This window comes from Pseudonaja textilis, chromosome 2, assembly GCF_049901715.1.
Source record: "Pseudonaja textilis isolate UNSWEBS1 chromosome 2, rPseTex1.2, whole genome shotgun sequence".
NCBI classification, from domain to species: Eukaryota; Metazoa; Chordata; class Lepidosauria; order Squamata; family Elapidae; genus Pseudonaja; species Pseudonaja textilis.
The window spans coordinates 157045661-157068473 of record NC_141991.1 but is presented as its reverse complement, the minus strand read 5'-3'; the positions used below and the strand labels follow the sequence as shown (position 1 = coordinate 157068473).

Sequence of the window (22813 nt, the reverse complement as noted above, 5' to 3'; positions counted from 1 at the left end):
CAGACGGAGAGGGAGCAGCCCAAAGAGAAACGATGGCAACGCCACCACGCAGAGGGACCGCCCTAGCAACCAATGGAACCGGTACAGCAGACCCCGAAGGTTTAACGACGCCCCCAGATGAGAGGAGGCTCATCAAACCATCACCATCGGCCACGCTTCATCACTTGACGCTAAAAAGATCCGAGTAGAGGTCACGATTGAAAACAAATCGTGCAACATGGAAGTCGACTCTGGGTCATCACTATCCATGGTATCCTGGAAAACACTCAAGCAACTGATAATTAATTAAAGCCAAGACCTCAGCAGTCAGAGACTCATACTGAAAGACTATCAAGGCAACCGGATTCCAGTCGCAGGTACCCACCATGTGCAGGTCTCGTTCAAGGGACATAAGGCAATTCTACCACTCACCGTCGTAGACCGAGACCGGCCAAGTCTATTGGGTCTCCAGTGGTTCGTGCCACTAGGAATTGGAGTGGCTGGCATCCATCATACTGAAGACAATGACTGGGAGGCGGCTCTCATCCACGATTTCCGAGAAGTGTTCAACGAAAGCCTAGGCAAGTACAAAGGGTCCCCCATTTCATTTAATCTTCGCCTCGACATAGCACCCATTCGTCTAAAGCCACGCCGAGTTCCCTTTGCTCTTAAATCCAAAATTGACGAGCAACTGGACAAATTAATTGCGCAAGGCGTGTTAGAACCTATTGACCACGCCCGATGGGAGACACCAATCGTCACCCCCATAAAACCTGACGGGTCCATAAGAATCTACAAGGCCACCCTCAATCATGCGCTACAGCAGAGCGCCTACCCAGTGCCAGTTGTTCAACATCTCCTGCATTCACTTGGGGGTGGCAAAATATTCGCAAAATTAGATCTGGCCCAAGCGTATCAACAGCTACCAGTTGATCCCGAGACTGCAGAAGCCCAAACTATAGTCACACATCGTGGTGCATTCAAATGCAACAGGCTCCAGTTTGGTGTAAGCGTAGCCCCAGGCATCTTTCAAAGCCTGATGGAGAGACTATTACAAGGTATAAAAGGGGTCGTGCCCTATTTTGATGACATATTAATAGCAGCACCCACAAAAAACCAATTAGAAAAACATCTCAGAACAGTCCTACAGCGGTTCAAAAACGCTGGCCTCAAGGTTAAGAAGGAAAAATGCCAGCTTTGCACAGAAAGGGTGGAGTTTCTTGGCTACCTCCTTGACAAGCAAGGAATCCACCCCACAGAAAAAAAAATTGGCAGCTATCAAAAACGCCCCAAGACCTAAAAACAAAACCAACCTCCAAGCCTTCCTGGGACTTATTAACTTTTATAACATCTTCCTGCCCCAGAAGGCGACTGTTGCTGAGCCCCTTCATAGACTACTCGATAAAAGGGCATCCTGGAATTGGGGACGTCGGGAGGAACACGCCTTCCAGCAAGTAAAAGACCTCCTTACCTCAAAGGCAATACTAATTCAGTATAACGAGACACTACCTTTGACTGTCACGTGTGACGCCTCACCATTTGGGATAGGGGCCATCCTGAGCCACGTCCTACCAAACGGCTCAGAAGCACCAATTGCATTTTTTTCACGAACTCTATCAAAAACAGAAAGAAACTATAGCCAATTAGATAAGGAAGCCCTTGCTATTGTCTCTGCAATAAAACGATTTCATGAATATGTTTATGAGAGACCATTTTCTATTATAACGGATCATAAGCCACTACTTGGGATCCTGGCGGGCGACAAACCTACTCCACACATTCTCTCCCCCAGAATGACGCGATGGTCGGAATTTCTCGCTGCCTACGACTATCAATTAAAGTACCGCCCAGGGAAATCTATTCCTCACGCAGATGCCTTGAGCCGCTCACCGCTACCCGAGCCACAGGAAGACCCAGCTCCCACACTCCCCATACTGCAAATAGAGACAATGCCATCACCTCCACTAACGGCTCAAGACATCGCTTTTGAAACCAAAAGAGACTCTTGTTTGGCACGAGTTCTTGGCTGGGTGGAGAGGGGATGGCCAGATTATGACACTAAGGAAATGTTTAAGCCATTTAAAAACAGACAAACAGAACTTTTTTCACAAAAAGGGTGCGTTTTGTGGGGAGACCGAGTTGTTGTACCAACTAAGTTACAAAAAAGGGTCTTGCAAATGCTACACGATGGACACCCGGGCATCGTACATATGAAAGCGCTGGCAAGAAGTTATGCCTGGTGACCAGGTATAGATAAACAAATCGAAACCTGGGTCGCCTCTTGTAACAAATGCCAGGAAAACCACTCAGCTCCACCTAAAGCACCACCAACAGAATGGGAAACACCCAGGGGTCCTTGGTCTCGCATTCATATTGACTTTGCGGGACCTATGAGAGGCCACACCTTCTTAATAACTGTTGATGCCTACTCAAACTGGCTTGAGGTCAATAAAATGAAAGCAACCACTACTGAGGCGGTCATTAAAAAACTGAACAGACTCTTCGCCACACACGGGTTACCAGATGTCCTGGTCTCTGACAATGGGCCCCAATTTACTGCCTTAGCCTTTGAACAGTATTTAGCGGAACGGGGCATCCGACATGCACTCACATTGCCGGCTCATCCTGCAGCGAATGGCCGGGCTGAACGAATGGTTCAGTTTACGAAAAAAACCCTACAGAAAATGGATCAAGGCAACATCCACGACAAAGTCACTAGAATGCTGCTCCTACAACACATCACACCAAACAGCACAACCAACAAGTGCCCAGCTGAACTCCTGATGGCCAGGAAACTCAGATCGCCTCTAGATCGTTTGCACCCTGCCTACACCCCAGAAAAGCCCCTGGGTTCCAGCAGCAAGCACCATGTTTTCAAGGTAGGAGACCTTGTTTTTGCAAAAAACTTTTCTGGGGATCCCCTTTGGATTCCTGCCCAGGTAACTCAAGTTACGGGCCCCCGCTCCTACCGTCTACTCACCACAGATGGCAGACCATGGAAACGCCATATTGACCAACTGCGCTCCAGACTAACCACATCTTCCAACCCTGACCCTAACTTTGACACTGGGGGGGGGGGAAGCAGTGAACTCAGAATTAGAACCAACACCTGTCTATTCCGAGCTATCACTGAGATCACCGCACCATGGTTGGCAACACTCACCAGCTGCAACTGAGACTGGACAGTCGAATGCTTCGCCAGGAAGCAGCAACCAGGCAGGTTCAGCGAGCCCCGGGAGCCAGAACAGTAACAGCGAGGCTGAGGACTTCATCACCCCGGAGGCACCAGAGGAGAGCCCTGACCATGACACTGGTTCACCGTTCCTGTTTGATCCAGCAAGCAGTCCATCTGAACCCGGGTTTGAACAGGGTAAAGCGGAACTGCGTAAGTCAGGCAGACAGGTGCGAAGACCTGCTTACCTGCGAGACTATATTACTCCACCCCTTAAATGGAACCGAGAGGGGAGGGGTGTTCCGGACTAGCAGGCTCGTAGTCTGCAAATCTGATTGGCCCACTGAAAGCCGATCATGATTGGTCGCCATAGACTGATGTGATTGGCCAGTAAACAGGCTGCCGCGATTGGCCCTGCCAAGAGCGGCAAACTCAAATCGCCTTCATTGGCTGCCTAGCCGCAGCCAGCCCTATATAAGGGGCTGCTGCGGCTGGGGTTAGTTGCTCAGATCTGAAGTCACAAATAAAGAGCTTTAGTTACTATCTGAGTCTTGCCTACGTTCTTGAACCATCCTCCCAGATATAACACCTTTCTTGACCAGCTGCAGATTAACACATTGCAAAGAACTCCTAATTTGACGAGATGTTTTTACAAAGTATAGCAAGAAAGGAGAAGCCATATTTGTAACCAAGAAAAGACCTTGACCCTGCTGCTGTCTATCAGCTTTGCTGTAAGTACTCAGTACTAAGTTTTGACTTCGATTTGCCTATTTTGGCCTCTTGCAATTGCTATGTGAGAGAGATCAAGACATCCCTCTCACCACTATTATGCATATGAGGAGCACATAAAAGATTACTGTGGCTTGGCAGGCCATGCTATGTTTGTCTGAACCAGCTGAGTGCTCAGTTGCCTCCATTTTCACAGTATACTTTTTATAAACTGGTCAGTATAGATGATTTCCATAAATAAACAGATATATTGAATTATTGAATTCAAGCAGTTAATGATTTAAGTCCAAGCTTTGCTTAGTGCAGGAATCGAAATGAAAACTCCTTATTAGATGCTGTTTCAGTATTGAACAAAGGGCAGCTTTGAGTATTATAAAATTTATAAAATTATAAATTATATATCATAAGGCATTAAAGAAAAGGTATCTGTTAAGTTCGGATAATGAGAGGCTGAACCAGGGCATGGGTGCAACAATACTTTATTAAAATAATAAAGGACTGAACGTGCTTGCCAAGCCTGGAACTGGCTCGCAGCGATCAGCGGCTGGTTGGACCCTGCAGCCTGCTTTTATAGCTGGCTGCTGGGGAGAACCAGCCAATGAGAGAGGACAACCGCCCCCGCAGCGCGAACGGACCTGGGTGGGAACTTCTTTAAGTTCCAGGGACATAACACCCCTTCCCCCCAGATGCGAACACGCATAGTCCTTAAGGTACGCGGGAGGCTTATGCTGGCGCCCAGAACGGCGCAACTCTGGTGAGTTGTCTGGTAGTTCAGAGTCTGTAGAGGAAGGTCGGACCGGTGGGGTGTCACGAACGCGTTCCTCGGTCAGTGCTGGTTCGGGACTCGTAGGGCTGGTTACTGGGGATGTGCTCCCGTTGACTGGTTCGGGCTGGTCAGCCATCTGGTGGTCACGGTTCGCGTTCGGGCTTCCCGGCTCGGCTGCACGATTAAACAGGTCACCGGAATTGGTGCTGATGTGGGGTTGATGCTGTAGCCTCGCACCGGTCTGCACCCATGAGTCACTGCTGACGTGAGTGCCTTGGCGCCTCCGCAGCTGATCCAGGTGCCTTCTCCAGATTCGGCCATCCTCCAGTCTGACTCGATACGACCTGGGTCCGGTGATGGCCACGATCTCGCCCGGGATCCACAGGGGGTCTCCAGCGAAGTTCCTCGCGAACACGGCTTCCTGTAAGACAAAATGCCTAACCCCCGATGTGGAAGCGAGGGGAGAGTCAGGGCAGTAATGTGGGTGAAGCCTGTCCAATACAGTCCGCAGGCGTCTACCCATCAGGAGTTCAGCCGGGGACTTATTAGTGACTATGCACGGGGTTGAGTGCTGGCTCAGCAAGAAACGGGAGAGTCTGTGGTGCCAGTCTTCCTTGCTGAACCTGGCTAGAGCTTCTTTAGTGGTCCTAACGGCTCTTTCTGCCAATCCGTTACTGGCCGGATGAAAGGGAGCCGTGAAGATGTGGCGGATGCCCAGATTGGCAGCGAAGGGACTGAACTCGGCTGATGCGAACTGGGGGCCATTGTCGGAAACTATAGAGTCTGGAAGCCCGTGTGTTACAAACAGGCGAGTTAATACCTTGGTAACCGCTTGCGTGGTGGTTGTGGATAGTTGTGCTACATCAATCCATTTAGAATAAGAGTCCACGACCACCAGGAACATTTTGCCGTGCATCGGGCCCGCTAGGTCGATGTGAATCCTGGACCAAGGTGCGCTGGCGCTTTCCCACTTAGTGGGGGTGGTAATTGGAGGGGATGGACGGGATTCCTGGCAGGGATGGCAGGAGCTTACCCATCTGCTGATGTCTTCGTCGAGGCCAGGCCACCATACGTAGCTGCGTGCCAATGCCTTCATCCTGACGATGCCAGGGTGGCCCTCATGCAACGCCTCCAAAACTTGGGTACGCAGTGAGGTCGGGATGACCACTCGTGTGCCACACAGCAAACAGCCCTGCAAACTGGATAACTCCTGTAGGCGGGTCTTAAAAGGCGTGAATTTGGTTTCAACATCACTGCCCGGCCACCCCCTCCTCACCCAGTCCAGTACCTGGGCAATCGTTTTGTCTGCCTTGGATTTGGCGGCAATGTCAAGGGCAGTGATGGGGAGGTCCAGTTGGGTGACCTCAAAGATAGCATGGACCGGGCAGGATCCTCAGCTGGAGCAGGCAGGGGCAGCGGCTGAGGGCGTCTGCGTGGGACAATGTTTTACCTGGACGGTGTATGAGTCTATACGAGTATGCCGCTAGGAAGAGAGTCCACCTCGTCATTCTAGGAGACAGGACTTGAGGGGTCTGTTTGTCACCTGCTAGTAGACCCAGGAGAGGCTTATGATCCGTGACCAGCTCGAAAAAGTGGCCAAAAAGAAATTCATGAAATTTCTTCACTGCTGCGACAGCTGCTAAAGCTTCCTTATCGATTTGGCTATAATTGCGCTCTGTTGCAGAGAGCGTCCTGGAAAAAAAAGCGATGGGAGCCTCGGAGCCATTGGGGAGCCTGTGGCTTAACACTGCCCCAATTCCGAAGGGGGATGCGTCCGCTGCTAGCACTAATGGAAGGTTGGGGTCAAACTGAATAAGGACCGCCTCCGACGTGAGTAGTGATTTGACTGCGCGTGCGGAGTCTTCCTTGTGTCCCCAATGCCAAGGCGATTTTTATCCAAAAGTCTGTGCAGGGGTTCCGCCACAGATGCTTTATGGGGCAGGAAAGATGCGTAAAAATTCAATAGCCCCAAGAAGGCCTGCAGTTCCGCTTTGGAGGTTGGAGTGGATGCCTCGTGAATTGCCTTAACCTTGGACTCCAGGGGTGAATGCCTGAGGCGTCAATTTTATAACCCAGAAAGTCCACCTGTCTAGTGGCAATGGCACATTTTTCTTTTTTAATTTGAGGCCATGCTGTCTGAACCTCTCTAACACTGCTCGAACTCTCTGGAAGAGTTGGGGTCTGTCCCTGGCCGAGACTAAGATGTCGTCGAAGTAGGGTACTACACCAGGGAGGCCCTGCAAGATCCGCTCCATGAGGGATTGAAAAATGCCTGGGGCAACACTTACGCCAAATTGGAGACGCTTGCACCGGAAAGCACCCCTGTGTGTGACAATGGTCTGGAGTTCCGCTGTTTGGTTGTCAACAGGGAACTGTTGATACGCTTGAGACATGTCCAATTTGGCAAAAATGCTGCCAGGTTCAAAAGTGCGTAATAAATGCTGAATGACGGGCACTGGGTAAGCGCTAACTTGTAAAAACTTATTAATTGTGGTTTTATAGTCCGAGCAAATTCTCAGGCTACCGTCTTTTTTGAGGGGTGTGACAATGGGCGTCTCCCATTTGGCGAAATCTGTTGGCTCAATGACCCCTTGTTTTAATAATTTATCCAGTTCCGCATCTAATTTAGGCCGAATAGCGAATGGAACTCTACGAGGTTTCAACCGGATTGGGACTGCTTGGGGGTCGACTGAGAATGAGATAGGGGTACCGTTATAACACCCCAGCTCATTGCTGAATACGTCTGAGTAGTCAGCGAATAGGGAGTCAGTGTCAGAGGTTGAGACCGCATGGACTCCTGTTAACCCCAGGCCGAGGTGGGGAAACCAATCAAGTCCCAAAAGTGTAGGGAGGTTGCCGCTGACTACCACTAGAGGTAGGTGGCCTTTAAAAGTTTTAAAATTAACAAGAAACTTGCCTCTGCCGATTACAGGAATGGTCTTCCCCTGGTAGTCCTTCAGGCTAAGCTGGCACTTCTGGAGCCGGTTTCTGGATAGACTGGGCTGTAGTTTCTTGAGGGTGCTCCAAGAGATAATTGAGAGCGCTGACCCCGTGTCAACCTCCATGTGGCAAGGTTTACCTTCTAATAAAACGGAGAGAGAGATTTTACTAATGTTATGGCAAGCGTGCTTAGCGTGGTGGTGGGTGCGACAGTTCAATACTTGCCTTTGGAGTCCGGAATGTGAAAAGGAAGGGACCCTTTGTGCCGAGTTGTGAGTGGCTTGACAGACTCTCGCGATGTGCCCCTTTTTGTGACAATTGTTGCAGGTGGCTCCCTTGAATTTGCAGGTGGTCCTCAGGTGAGATCCACCACAGGATAGGCACAGGGTGATGTGCTTGGATGGACCGACGCTTTCTTGCTTGGTTCCTACCTGCGGGTGTCTGGTGTGGGCTAGGCGGTGGATGTCGGTCGCATCACTGGGGTTCTCCTCGATGACCACCTCTTCAGAGTGGACGGAAACTGCACTTTGTTTGGAGACAGGACCTTGGATCTCGGTGGCTGAGTGTGCTGCCAGCTCCGCTGCCAGGGCTTCCTCGATGGCTTGAGCGAGGTTGAGGTCCTTCTTGGCGAGTAGGCGCCTTTGGAGGTGAAGATCCTTGACCCCGCAGACTAGCTGATCGAGGAGCATGTCCTCCAGGTAGGTCCCAAACCCACAATGGAGTGCTGCCGTCCTGAGGGCAGCCACATACTGGTTGATGGTCTCTTTGTCTGATTGCTTCCTCATTCGGAAGGTGAACCGCCTGGCAATCTGTGAGGGTCTAGGAGAATAGTGGTTAGTAAGGATTTCTAACAGTTCTGTCCAGGGAACGTTTTTTAACTCACGTGGAGCCACGAGTGCTGTGGCAGTATCAAAGACGATGGCTCCACAGTAGATCAGGAAATATGATTTTTTCCGGTGCTCCCCTGCATCAGCCAGCCCTATGGCGTCGATGTAGTGGTTAAAACGATTCTTGTATGACTCCCACTTTTCCTCATCCGGTTTGAACGCTGGGAAAACTGGGTTGGAGTTCATGATGAGAATCTCGTTGGGTAATCTGTTGAGAAATCTCTCTGGGGCAGCAGCAGGAAGGTTTTTTGTGCCTATGGCAGGCAAGTGACTTCAGCTCTGGGGAGGTTTTCACAACTCTCTCCCTCTCTCTGGATTAACACGAGGTTAGGCTGCAACGGCCGTTGGCAGCGTTTTGAAATTCGCGCCTGCGTGGGCGTCAGTGACTTCGAAATACAGCACCGCGCTGTACTCTTGGGCGGAAATTCAAATGACAGCCATTTGAATTTCGCGCCTAAGGAAACGAGCGGCTGCGGCTCGCAGTGCTACACTTTCCCTGTAGCTGGCTAACTAGCGGCTACAGATGCTTCTCACTCTCACTGTTTGCTGATCGCTCTCTCTGGCTGCGGATCAGCGTTCGCTCTCGTTGCCTGCTGACCGCTCTCTCTGGCTGCGGATCAGCGTTCGCTCTCGTTGCCTGCTGACCGCTCTCTCTGGCTGCGGATCAGCGTTCGCTCTCGTTGCCTGCTGACCGCTCTCTCTGGCTGCGGATCAGCGTCTAGTGATTCAGCGGTTGCATTATGCCTCTGGTCGCCATCCCATCCTCGTCGCCAGTGTTAAGTTCGGATAATGAGAGGCTGAACCAGGGCATGGGTGCAACAATACTTTATTAAAATAATAAAGGACTGAACGTGCTTGCCAAGCCTGGAACTGGCTCGCAGCGATCAGCGACTGGTTGGACCCCGCAGCCTGCTTTTATAGCTGGCTGCTGGGGAGAACCAGCCAATGAGAGAGGACAACCGCCCCCACAGCGCGAACGGACCTGGGTGGGAACTTCTTTAAGTTCCAGGGACATAACAGTATCAACCCATAATAACGAGGTAGCGATATAAGTAAAAAACAGGTGTGGTTATATGACACGAGTTAAGGTTATGAAAACAAAAGAAGATCTTGCAAACTGTTAAAATAAGAATACTTTTAACCTTGTAACCTCCTCCTTTCTTTCTTCCCCTTTTCTTTTTCTTTCCTTTCTCAAAATTCTTTCCCTCTCTGCCTCCCCTCTTTTCTTTCTTTTTCTTTCTTTTGCTTATTTGTGTATGTATTGTGACTGGTTTTAATTGTAAAAATTAATAAACTATATTTTAAAAAAATGCTTTTGCCATTATAAAGTTTTTCCTAAGGCAGAACTGTAAACTCCTTTCCTATATAAGACCATAATTCTGGGATATGCATCCTGGGATGACAATGAACAGGGCTTTTTCTGTGTTGTACCTTTTCATTATCTGAAATAGTGCTCTCAAATCCCTTCTTTCTTTCTTTCCTTTCTTGCTTTCTTTCTTTCTCTCTCTCTCTCTCTCTCTCTCTCTCTCTTTCTCTCTTTCTCTCTCTCTCTTATCCTATCCTATCCTATCCTATCCTATCCTATCCTATCCTTTTTCTTTTTTCTTTCTCAAAATTGGAAACAGTACTGAACCTGGAATCTGGCAGTACAAACTATCAGTTCTTCCCCTTCTGATGATAGAATTCTTTATTGGCCAAGTACAATTGGACACACAAGGAATTTGTCTTGGTGCAAATGCTCTCAGTGTACATAAAAGAAAAGATACTGTTATATATTTGCATACTTGAAATACCGCATTGTGATTGGTCCGTCAATGCTACCTTTTGATTGGTCCTAAATACTGCCTTTGATTGGTCCATATTGAATACTTGTAATCCTGTCTTTTAATTGGTCCGTCTGACGGCGGGAATTTTAAGGAGCCATCATTGGCCACGAGCCACGAGCAGCCACTATAAAAGAGGCTGCCGCGGCTCCGGTTTTATTGAAGTTACTGAGAGCAAATAAAGAGCTGAAGTCACACTGTTCTTGAGTCAGGTCTTTTCCCGCGACAGAACACTGGCGACGAGGATGGGATACTGAGACAAGGAGACCAGTTGAGCACGTGGCAACGAGAACCGAGCAAACGACGAAATGGCTAGCAACAACTCACCACCCGCACCGTTCAACCGAGTGACGGAGGACTGGGAATCATACAGCAACAGATTCCTTATGTTCCTGGAGAGCAATGAGCTACAGGGGATATCCGACAACAGGAAGAGAGACGTTTTCCTGACACATTGTGGGCCCACAGTGTTCAAGATGGCCAAGGCATTGGCCAAGCCCCAGGATGTTAAGCAAATGGCGTGGCCAGATTTGGACCGACTACTGAGAGCCCATTATGTGCCGACCGTCTCCAGCCTGAATTCTACAAACGAGACCAAAAAGAAGGTGAGAGCATCGGGGATTTCATGGTGGCTCTATGGGACATTGGAGGGGCATACGAGTTTCTCAACATGGACGAAGCCATGAGAGACCGCGTGGTCCTTGGACTGAGAGATCTCACCCTACAGACCCAGCTGCTGACCCGACCCAACATCACCGTGACCGAGGCCATCGCTGAAGCCACCACCACTGAAGCAGTGAAAAAATCAGCAGCCACCATGCAGCTAATGAATACAGCAACACAAGAAACTCTGGGCGAACCGAGCCGAGCCCGAGCCAAGAAACCAGAGGGCACTCAGAAGCCCACCACCACAACCACCCACCATGAGGACATCGATTCCTTACCCGACACCGACAACGAGGAAGAAGAAATACATAGACTCCAGTCGGAATGGAATAGGCGAGAGAGGAGAGAAAGGAAGTCAGAATTCCATTGTGCTGGGTGCGGAGGAGACCACCCACATTCCGAGTGCCATTTCCTCGATGCCGTTTGCAGACACTGCGAGAAACGGGGGCACATAGCTACAGTCTGCCGGAACAGAAAGAGCTACAGCCCTAAACAATGAGGCAGCAGCCCCCGAGAACAAGAGAGAGACAGACCGGGAGCCGTTGGAGCCTAGAAAACAGAAGTAAGCGGTTCAACAAGAAGGAAGAATCATCATTGGCCATTCGAGTGCAACTGATGCAAGAAAGGTGCACGTCCAAGTCAACATAGAAGGACAGCCATGCGAGATGGAGGTGGATTCCGGTTCATATCTGTCCATGGTAACATGGAATACCATAAAGAGCCTGATACCAGACATGCAAAGAAAAGAATTGGAAAAGCAAAAACTAACCCTGAAAGACTACCAGGGAAACAGGATCCCTGTAGTCGGACTTGGACATTTCGAAGTCAAGTTCAAAAGACACATGGAAATCCTCCCATTGACAATAGTAGACCGGGATCGCCCTAGTCTGCTTGGACTCGAATGGTTCGCACCCCTGGGATTCGGAGTGACCAGAATCAACAGCGTCACCGAGACGGACTGGGAGGAGAGCCTGATGAAGGAGTTCCAGGATGTATTCGATGGGAAGCTAGGCAAGTACCGAGAGTCCCCTATATCATTTAATTTGAACCCTAACATAGCCCCAATCAGGCTAAAGGCCAGGCGAGTCCCCTTCGCATTAAAACCGAAAATCGATGAGCAATTGGATAAAGTCATCACACAGGGGATATTGGAACCCATAGATCACGCAAGATGGGAAACCCCAATTGTGATTCCCATCAAGCAAGATGGGTCAGTGCGCATCTGCGGAGACTATAAGGCCACCCTCAACCACGAGCTACAACAAAGCGCATACCCCTTTCCGGTAGTACAGCACCTCTTACATTCATTGGGGGGAGGGAAAGTTTTCGTGAAGCTCGACCTTGCACAAGTGTACCAGCAATTGCCAGTCGACCCCAAGACAGCAGAGGGACAGACAATTGTGACGTACAGGGGGGCATTCAAATGCAAAAGACTACAATTTGGAGTAAGCGTGGCCCCAGGCGGTTTCCAAAGCTTGATGGAGCACCTTCTGCAAGGAATCAAGGGGGTGGTCCCATATTTTGATGACGTATTGGTATCCGCCAGGGACAAAAAACAACTGGAAGGCCGGCTGAGGGAAGTCTTGCAAAGATTTAAAGAGGCGAGACTCAAAGTTAAAAGAGAGAAATGCCAGCTAGCCACCAATCAGGTTGAATTTCTGGGATACCTCATAGATCAAAAAGGGATCCACCCCACCGAGAAGAAAATCAGGGCAATCAAAGAAGCCCCCAGACCCAAAAATAAAACAGACTTACAGGGATTTTTGGGACTTATTAACTTTTACAATGTCTTTTTGCCACAGAAGGCAATGACGGCGGAACCATTGCACAGGTTACTGGATAAGGCTACCTGGACCTGGGGGCAACGAGAGGAAGCCTCATTCCAGGGAGTCAAAGACTTGCTGACATCCGAATCTGTACTAATGCAATAGAGCAAAACCCTGCCACTAACAGTAACCTGCGACGCATCACCGTTCGGCGTTGGGGCCATACTCAGCCACACTTTACCTGATGGGAGAGAAGCACCGATCGTGTTCTACTCCAAAACACTGTCAAAAGCAGAAAGGAATTACAGCCAATTGGACAGAGATGCGCTAACCGCAATAACCGGGGTCAAACGATTCCACGAATACCTCTATGGTAGGACATTCTCACTAATTACAGACCACAAGCCACTCTTGGGAATACTCGCGGGGAACAGGGCCACCCCTAACATCCTGTCACCACGAATGACACAGTGGTCCGAGTTCCTTGCTGCATACAGCTACAATTTAATCCACCGGCCAGGGAAGAACATATCACACGCTGATGCCCTGAGCCATTCACCCCTACCTGAATTGGAAGACGACCCGGCACCAATCACGTCCATTCTACAAATTGAGACATTACCGAACCTACCCATAACCGCATCAGACATCGCAAAAGAAACTGCAAGAGACACAAAGCTGGCGCAGATTTTAAACTGGGTAGGTAAAGGGTGGCTGGAAACCGATAATGACGAGATCTTTAAGCCATTCCGTAACCGAACAAACTGAACTCTCAATTTTGAAGGGATGTGTACTATGGGGGGATCGGGTTATAATACCGGAAAGACTAAAGGAAAAAGTATTGTATATATTGCATGAAGGACACCTGGCTATCGTAAGAATGAAATCCCTGGCCAGGAGCTACGTATGATGGCCAGGGATGGGTAAGGATATTGGGACATGGGTGGAAACATGCACGCAATGCCAGAAATCCAGACCTACCCCCCCTCCTGCACCTGTCCTTGACTGGGAAACACCAAGGGGACCCTGGTTGAGGATACACATAGATTTCACAGGACCCACAAAAGGACACAAATTTTTGATAATAGTAGATGCTTACTCCAATTGGCTGGAGGTAAGTGTCATGCAATCCATGACGACAGAAGCCATCATCAGACAGCTAAGGAAATTGTTCGCAACGCATGGGTTACCGGATGTATTGGTCTCAGACATCGGGCCGCAGTTTATGGCGTTGTCATTTGAAAGGTTCCTCGCCAAACAGGGAATAAGGCATGCCCTAACAGCGCCATTGTAGCCGGCTATTAACGGACGGGTGGAACACATGGTTCGGTTTACGAAAGAGACATTAGATAAACTAGACACGGGTGACATCCAAGACAAAATCTATAAAATGCTAACCATACAACACATAACACCAAACACCACAACTAATAAAAGCCCAGCAGAACTATTAATGGGCAGGAAACTAAGGTCTCACCTGGATAGATTACACCCCACATACAACCCTGAAAAGCCAACAGACTCCTCCAGTAAGTACCGCGCATTTGGAACAGGGGATTTGGTATATGCAAAAAACTTACCGGGGACCCACTTTGGATACCGGCTAGGATAACCCAAATAATGGGAACCCGGTCATACAGACTAGAGACGGATGACGGAAGAAACTGGAGGAGACACATAGACGAACTGAGGTCTAGAACACTAGAAAGAAATACCGACAACCCCAGGAGCGAAGGAGAAGAACACACACACACACAAGAGCCACATCAAACATTAAAAGATAATAATAACCAAGCCAGAGAGGGGGGAGATCCCTCAAACACAAATGAAAGGGGAGGGGGAGACCCCGCACTAACACGACAAACAACAAAACAAAACATAACAACAACCCGCCAACCAACACCACCAGTAGCCCTGGTAAGAAATCACAATTACTTATCTGAAGATGACTTCGGAAGAAGGGAGCAGGTAGCAGAAAGTCAACTCGAAGCTGCTCCTGGAGGAAGCAGCCGAACCGACTCAACCAGCCTGGGTAGACCAGGCGGGAGCAGCAACCGAGCCGACTCAACCAGCCCGGGTAGACCAGGTGGGAGTGGCATGGCTGACTCACCCTTCCAGGAGGTTCCACAGAGAAAGATGGGAGAAACAGTGATCCCGTCCGAACCGGCCGAAGACAACACCACAACTGAATTGAGCAGGTCAAGTAGGAACCATAGAAGACCCGCCTACTTACATGACTACGTAACGTAGGTTGGACCAAACCAAGTGGGGAGGGGTGTTATATATTTGCATACTTGAAATACCACATTGTGATTGGTCCGTCAATGCTACCTTTTGATTTGTCCTAAATACTGCCTTTGATTGGTCCGTATTGAATACTTGTAATCTTGTCTTTTAATTGGTCCGTCTGATGGTGGGAATTTTAAGGAGCCATCATTGGCCGCGAGCCGCGAGCAGCCGCTATAAAAGAGGCTGCCACGGCTCCGGTTTTGTTGAAGTTACTGAGAGCAAATAAAGAGCTGAAATCACACTGGTCTTGAGTCAGGTCTTTTCCCGCAACAGAACAGATACATTCATCAAGAGTCAAGAATCATGATTTGGAAACAATATTTCAGTTGATGTATCTTACAACTGAACTGGCTGCTGACTAATATTCAACTTTTAATCAACTACAATTTCATAATCCTTTCATCTCATCTGCACATTTTATTGTGATATCATATACTCAAAATAAAAAACCCTAAAAATACTTTGTCATTATTTTAATTTCACTTTCCAAAGACTTATGACATCAATTTATTTAACAATAGTTACTCTTAATGTTATTGGCCACTAATTTCATAATAAGCTCAATTAGAATCCTTCTCCTGTTGTGTAAGATGCTGCCTTCAGGCAACATGAAGCTCTGCCTGCGCACATTGGCAGTGATCTCATAATGCACAGGAAGAAGGAAAGAGCAACAATGCGTTGTTATGATAGTGCACCCACAAAATGGCTTTCTCGTTTACAAGCTTTCAGGGTGGAGAGATTAGGGTGTGAGAGTGAGGTGAATAAGATGTAATAGTTATAGAGAAAGATGCCATAGTTACTGCTGAATTTTGTTAGCAAACCTCAGCAAGTAAAGAGAAAAGAAACTTATCCAGACAGCAGCTCTCGTTTCTAATTCAGCTATATGCTGAACTTGATTAAGAGAAGGCAATCCATAAGCCTAGGCAAGAAATATAGAGGATTTTTGCAGGACTAGATATAAGCAAAAGAGTGGCAGAAAAATGTTATGAACATGTTGTAGAGTTAACATATGATTGACCTCAAAGATATGTGTGTGTGTGGGGGGGGTGTAGTTCAAGCTATCTATGGTCTATGGTCTGTGGGTTGCCTTGCTGTATTTTAGAGTGCCAGTTGACACATTTCTTTCATTGTCATACCATCCAGTCCACAGTTAGCAACCAGCTTGCTAATCAGAATGCCATGATATATAAACACTTTGTTGAAAGGAAGCTAAATTGCTGAGTATTCCCACAATTTATAAAAAAAGTAACCCAGTCCAGAAATGAAGCAAATTTAGTTTGACAAGATTTATCTTGATAAATCCATGCTAGCAACCTGTATTTCCTTAAGTAATTAAGCAAATTAACTTTTCATGAATTGCACTAGTGTTTTCTCAGGTCCTGATAGAAAAAGGCATAACAAGGTTGGAAGGAACCTTGGAGATCTTGTAGGCCAACCCCCTGATCAAGCAGGAGACCCTGCCCTCTACCATTAGACAAATGGCTGTCCAGTTTCTTCTCCAGTGATAGAGTCTCCAGTGATAGCGAGCCATTCCACTAGTTGATTTTTCTTACATTCAGGAAATTTCATCTTAGTTCTAGGTTGCTTCCCACTTCGATTAGTTTCCATACATTGTCTTGCCTTCTGGTGCTTTGGAAATTAGTTTGACACCCTCATCTGTGTGGCAGCATCTCAAATATTGGAACACTGCTTTCATATCTCCCCTGGTCCTTTTTTTCATTAAACTAGACATACCCGATTCCTGTAATCATTCTTCATATGTTATAGCCCCCAGCTATATCATTCTCATTGTTCTTCTCTGCACTCTTTCCAGAGTCTCAACATCTTTTTTATATTGTGGTGAGCAGAACTGGATACAGTATTCCAAGAGTGGTCTTATTAAGGCTCCATAAAATGGCACTAGAAGTTCCCATGATCTTGATTCTATCCCTCTATTAATGCAACCCAGGATTGCATTGGCTTTTTTGACTGCTGCCGTACACTGTTGGCTGATATTTAAGTGATTGTCCATTAGGACTCCAAGATCTTTCTCAAAATTACTGGTATTAAGCCAAGTTTCACTGAGCCTGTACCTATACAGTTGGTTTTTTCTTGTCTAAGTGTAAAATCTTATTTTTGTCTACATTGGATTTTATTTTGTTAGATAGGGCCCAGTTTTCATGTCAGTCAAAATCCTTTTGGATCTTGAGCTATTCATGCTAGCTTATTGTCATCTGCAAATTTGATGATTTCCCCTTCTATTCCCTCATCTAGATTGTTCATAAAGATATTAAAGTGTACTGGGACAAAATTGGAACCTTGGGGTTCCCCACCACTTACTTCCCTACATGAGGACTACATGTTGAATATGATTTGTTAGCCAGTTACAAACACATCTGGTGGTGGTACTGTCTATCCCACATTTTTTTAGCTTGCCAAGAAGTAGGTTGTGGTCTACTTTATCGAATGCTTTACTGAAATCTAAATATACTATGTTTCAAGGTTCCGAGTAATGACTCCAATCGATTCAAGACTCCGAGGCTGTGGTTTCTCTCAAAGTTCTATTTTATTGGGTACATCATATCACCATGTTCAAATGTGAAACCAACTGTAAATATTTCCTGCATTTTTAATATAACAAAAGAAATAGATATCACCCACTCCCCTAACATACTGGTCATATTAACTAACCAGGTAGATGGTAGGCTGCTCAGCTATTCCTTCCAGGCCTTACGAGCTCTCATTGAGATAACCTTGATTCCCATGGGTCTTATGTCTGGCAACTGGGAGGAAATTATCCCACACCCCATAGTCCGTCCCCCCCGCCACCTTTGTATGGCAACTAAGAAACAAAGTAAAAGGAATATGGCTTCAGCTAAAGTCGTTTTGAGAGTTGACACTTTATTAACAGCATTTCACTCATCTACTAATTTAGTCACTTTGTCAAAGAGTGAAATCAGATTTGTTTGGTGTGATCTGTTTTTGACAAACCCATGTTCGCTTCTGGTTTTAATATTGCTTCTAGGTGTTTGTAGATTTGTTACTTGATTATCTTTTCCAAGATATTCCCTGGCATTGATGTCAGGCTGATGGATCTGTAATTTCCTGGATTTGTTTTTCCCCTTTTTTGAAGATGGGAACCACACCAGCTCTTTTCTAGTCCTCAGGTAATTCCCCGTTGTTCCAAGAAATTTGAAAGATGTGGTTCAATGGTTCTGAGATTCTGTCTGTCAGTTTCCTCAGAACTCTGGGATGTAATCTGTCAGGACCAGTTATTTGAATCTGTCTAGCATTGATAGGTGTCCTGATAGTTGCTTATTTTAATTTGCATTCCTAGTCTATCTTTTATGGTTCTGTTTTTGGTAAGTTGGTTTGTACAGATGCAAAAAATGAATTAAGCAGTTCTGCTTTACTTGTATTCCAAGTTACTTCCTCACCCAAAAAAGCCAATGCAACCCTAAGTTGCATTAGCAGAGGGATACAATCAAGATCAAGTGAGGTACTAATACACTCTATAAGGCATTAGTAAGACTATACCTAGAGTACTGCATCCAGTTTTGATCACCACACTACAAAAAAGATGTTGAGGCTCTAGAAAAAGTGCAGAGAAGAGCAACCAGGATGATTAGGGGACTAGAGGTTACATGGAAGTCAAAGCTACTAGCCTTAATAATGGTGTGACTACCTCTAAAGAACATCTGCTGTGAGACTGGTGAGCTTCCTCCTGCCCTTGGTATGGCACTGTGAGAACAGACTAGATGGGACAGGGAAATCTGCCCAACTGGGCATTGCTTATGTTCTTATTTATCCTCATTCAAAATAAAGAGATGCTCTCTATGCTTCCTTTGCTTTTGTGAACCTCAAAGATCAATCCACTTTCCCAATGTAACTGAGCTTTTTAAAAGTAGAAATGTAAAAATACATTTGCAACAAACCTGATACATTGTGTTCCAAACTATTCAAGAAATACTTGACCAATGTATTGCAAAAACTCATTTTCAAAGATGATAATGCACACAAATAAACAGTATATTGAATATGAATTTATTTCAAAATGTGGATTTCTTGTATATTTGTATAATAAATCTAACAAAATATGAGGTAACACAGTGACTTCATTATGCTTAAAAACAAACAAATGAACTTTTTTTCTCTTCTTTCTTTGGCAGGCAACTTTGACAGCAGAGATTGACTCCTATTTTATCACTTGGCAAAGGGAAAAGCTCTATTTGCTTCTGGCTAAGGAGCACTATATTGCCCGTCTCTTCTCTGTCCTCCTTGGCTATGACATCTCAGAAAAGCTCTATGCCTTGAATGAAAAGCTTTTTGCTAAGTTTGGCCTTCAGTTTGACATCCGCTTACCCAGCCTCTATCATGTCTTAGGACCTGCTTCAGACACAGAGGTGGAAAAGGCAGAGTATGAAGAGCCAGTGATGCCTGTAGGTGATTCACCTGCAGTTGGCCAAACAGCTCCTGTGGTTCCTTGCACTGTGTCTCATTCTACGCATCCTAGGAAATCTCGGCCTGACAGTGACCTGTCTGGTGAGGACTCTACCAGTCTTGTATTGGAAGATTTTGCTGAGTTGACAGGGTCTTTTATGGACTATATGAGTGAAGGGGAGTATTTGAAGTGAGTAAACATGGGCACACATCACCCTGGATAAGTAAGTATTCTTTGTGCCTTTAGAAAGAAACATATCTAGGAAAGGGTAACTAATGAACCCAGCATACTGATTGCCCCACATTTCCTTAGAACCTGCAGTATATCAATTCTTAGTTCATATGCATCAGAAAAGTGCTTTGGGTCATGGCTTTGTCAAACTTCATCTCATTTTTTTAATGAAGAACTACTAGCTTCCTTAATGATTGTAAGAATGCTTGTGACATAATATATCTTGATTTCAGTAATGTATTTAACAACATACCCATTGCATTCTGCTTAACTAATAAACTAAACGTAGGCTAAATGGTTTGAGAATTAGTTCAATAGATTGCTAGCTCAAAAACTTAACTCAGACAATGCTCATTAATGATTCTTCATTGAATTAGAGAGAAAATACTACTTAGAGTGCCATGGGGTTCAATCCCGGGCATGTTACTCTTCAATAATTTTATTAGTGATTTGGATGAGGTAGAAGGAAAACTTATATTTAGAGATGACATAAAATGATATAAGGCTTGTATGAAGCAATTTAGATTTATTACATTGACATTATTCATTCTGTGAAGCAACCGTATTCACGTTGTCAAAGCAAAGACCTGACTTGATTCATCTCAATAAAGTCGCTTTGGACCATTACTGATCTCAGCCTTCTCTTCTGGCACTGGTTGAAGTGCTCCAAAGCCCAGTGGCTTCAGGATTGCCTTGCATGTGCTGAAGTTGGTCAGCCTAGAAGACTCCCAATGTATACCAGGAAGGCTCTAGGCTGATCACTTGTAGTGTATGCTGAGAGATTGCCCACAGTGCACACCAGAAGGACAGAGCCTGGAGTATCTTTCCTTGAAAGAAGTCTGAGGAGACAAGTGGCATCTCCTTTATGGCTCACTGACAGAGAATTCACTTAGATGATTTGGACCAGCTGGTAACTCATAGGCTGTGACTCAGTGAATATGTGCTTGAATCCTGAGGAAAAAGCAAGAATTATATGATACAAATAAACCAACCTTGCTTCCTGGTGTAGGATATTCCACAATTTAAGTGCAGCACTAACTTCTCCCTTTCTCTTTTCCATGTGAACTGAGCCTGCATCAGTTGAGATATTAAAAAAGGCCTCTCTGTTAGATCCTAAAGTATGGATTTGTGGCATAAAAGCAGACAGCCTCTAATTTTCTCACATCTTTGTCCTTCTCAGCTTTAAACACATAAATCTAGCTGAATCTGCTAAAGAACAGATTGATAATCAGTGCAGGGATCATTTGGAATCCTGCCCAGTTGTCATGAAATCTTGCAGTATGCCCTTACACAATGCCCATCCTAAGAAGGGGAAGGAATGGAGTTTTGGGTGAATAATATATAACAGATTCACGCTTCTGTCTCTGTGCTTGTCATCAAGAAGATTGAATTACACCATCTCATTTTTCATTGATGGTACCAGGACTATGGACTTTTTTCTATGATACTTTTGTCATATTTATTTCTGTCAACTTTAATATCTGTTTCAAAAATGGTTAGAATTATGTGCTGTATGTTCTACTGATGTTTTCATGAGGTTTGGGTTTGCAGCTAAAAGTTATTAATATACTTGTTTATTTACTATTTGTTATTGTTTGTTACTGTTTGTTTTAAAATTTGTGTTTGAAACCATTCTGCAGATCAGGGCTAAGCAAATCAGGTTGCATTCCCCATCACACCATTTTTTGTAATTTTCAGTTCATATACATGCAATTTGATGACAAAAGTGCCATTATTTGTTGATGTTATTTTTAGGAAGTTCGGGAAAAATGGAAATCTTCAACTGACATAATTTTAACTGCTCTCCTTCATCCACCAAGGTTTTAGTAAGACAGTCTCTTTAAACATAGTACAACCAAATATCAAATTTTGGAAAGGAGTTTGTGAACATGGGAAGATAGGAAAAACATAAGAGCTGTGGTGGTGCAATGGTTAGAATGCTGTATTGCAGGCTAACTCTGCTGACTGCTAGTGGTTCAGTCCTCACCGGCTCAAAGTTGATTCAGCCTTCCATCCTTCTGAGATCAGTAAAATGAGGACCCAGATTGTTGATGGCAATATGCTGACTCTGTAAACTACTTAGAGAGGGCTGTGAAGCACTATGAAGGGGTATGTAAGTCTAAGTGCTATTGTTATTGCTATAAAGTTCCAGTAATATTTATTGATCTAAATTGCAAGTTATCTTGAGAAGCAAATAAACTTAACTTTAACAAAGAATCTAAAAGAGAAGATCTTTGTGTCTTGATAAAATAGGTTCAAACTCACGTTAATATTTTTCACAAATTCTTACTAATCTGAAAACAGCTTTTTGGTGGAGGCTGACTGTGTCGTTGGTTATACTCTTCATTTCTGATATTAAAAGGCTAGCACTAACTTTAACAAGTCATTGAGAAAATCCACACACACACACACACACACACACACACACACACACACACACACACATATATATATGGTATTCAGCTTTGTTCGGGTATTTTCCCACATCATTATAGTTGTGCTTTTAAAGTTGTAGCAACGTTTCAGTAGAATCTCATCTGCCATCATCAGGCTTCTGTATAGCGTTTGTCTGTGAGTCAGACTTTCACAGCCGTTTCAGTTTTAAATTTGTGGCTAGCCTACTGCTGTGCCAGAATGGTTTTTTTCTTCATCCTGATTGGTTGGGAGTCTTGGTCTGTGTTTATTGGTCTTGGAATTTGCTGCATTCTGCTTGATTGGTGTTTCTAATATCTTCCGTCTGTTTTGTGGCTTTTTTTGTCTTGATTGGCTAGCAACATTGTGTTCCTGTATTGGAGGCTTTTAGTGCAGCTTGGCTCTGAGTAAATGGACGGCTATCATTTATTAGGAAGCTAGGTTTCATCTGGGTGCCTGGTTGGGGTGTGTTTGAGCTGGAGGTATCAGGGGGGGATCTGTTTGTGCCCAGGTGTTTGCCTGGCTTGTGGTGTGGAGATTTTTTTGTTTGAGAGTGCAGGCTTCCAGATAATTGACAGTCTGGTGGAGTCATCTCTTCTATTCATGCTTTCAGGTCTTTTTTCAATCTCTATGGCTTCTCTGATAATTCTGTAGCTGGGGTTTTCTATAGTGACTAGGGTTTTGGTGCCATTGAAGTGGATGCTATGACCTGTTGCTTTCACGTGTTGGACGA

At 45.7% G+C, this 22813-nt stretch overlaps 1 protein-coding gene across 4 annotated transcripts in view; it reads left to right on the top strand.

Annotated features, from left to right (window-relative positions):
• Positions 1-22813, top strand: part of POPDC2 (popeye domain cAMP effector 2) — a 39311-nt gene that overhangs the window by 13490 nt on the left and 3008 nt on the right. For 2 of the 4 annotated variants that reach the window (XM_087926130.1, XM_087926132.1), the window contains exon 3: positions 19166-19626. In XM_087926130.1, the coding sequence (XP_087782256.1) occupies positions 19166-19626 (461 nt within the window). Of the gene's footprint in view, positions 1-19165; positions 19661-22813 lie in introns of all 4 variants that reach the window. The other 2 variants (XM_026713226.2, XM_087926131.1) reach the window with 2 other exon arrangements.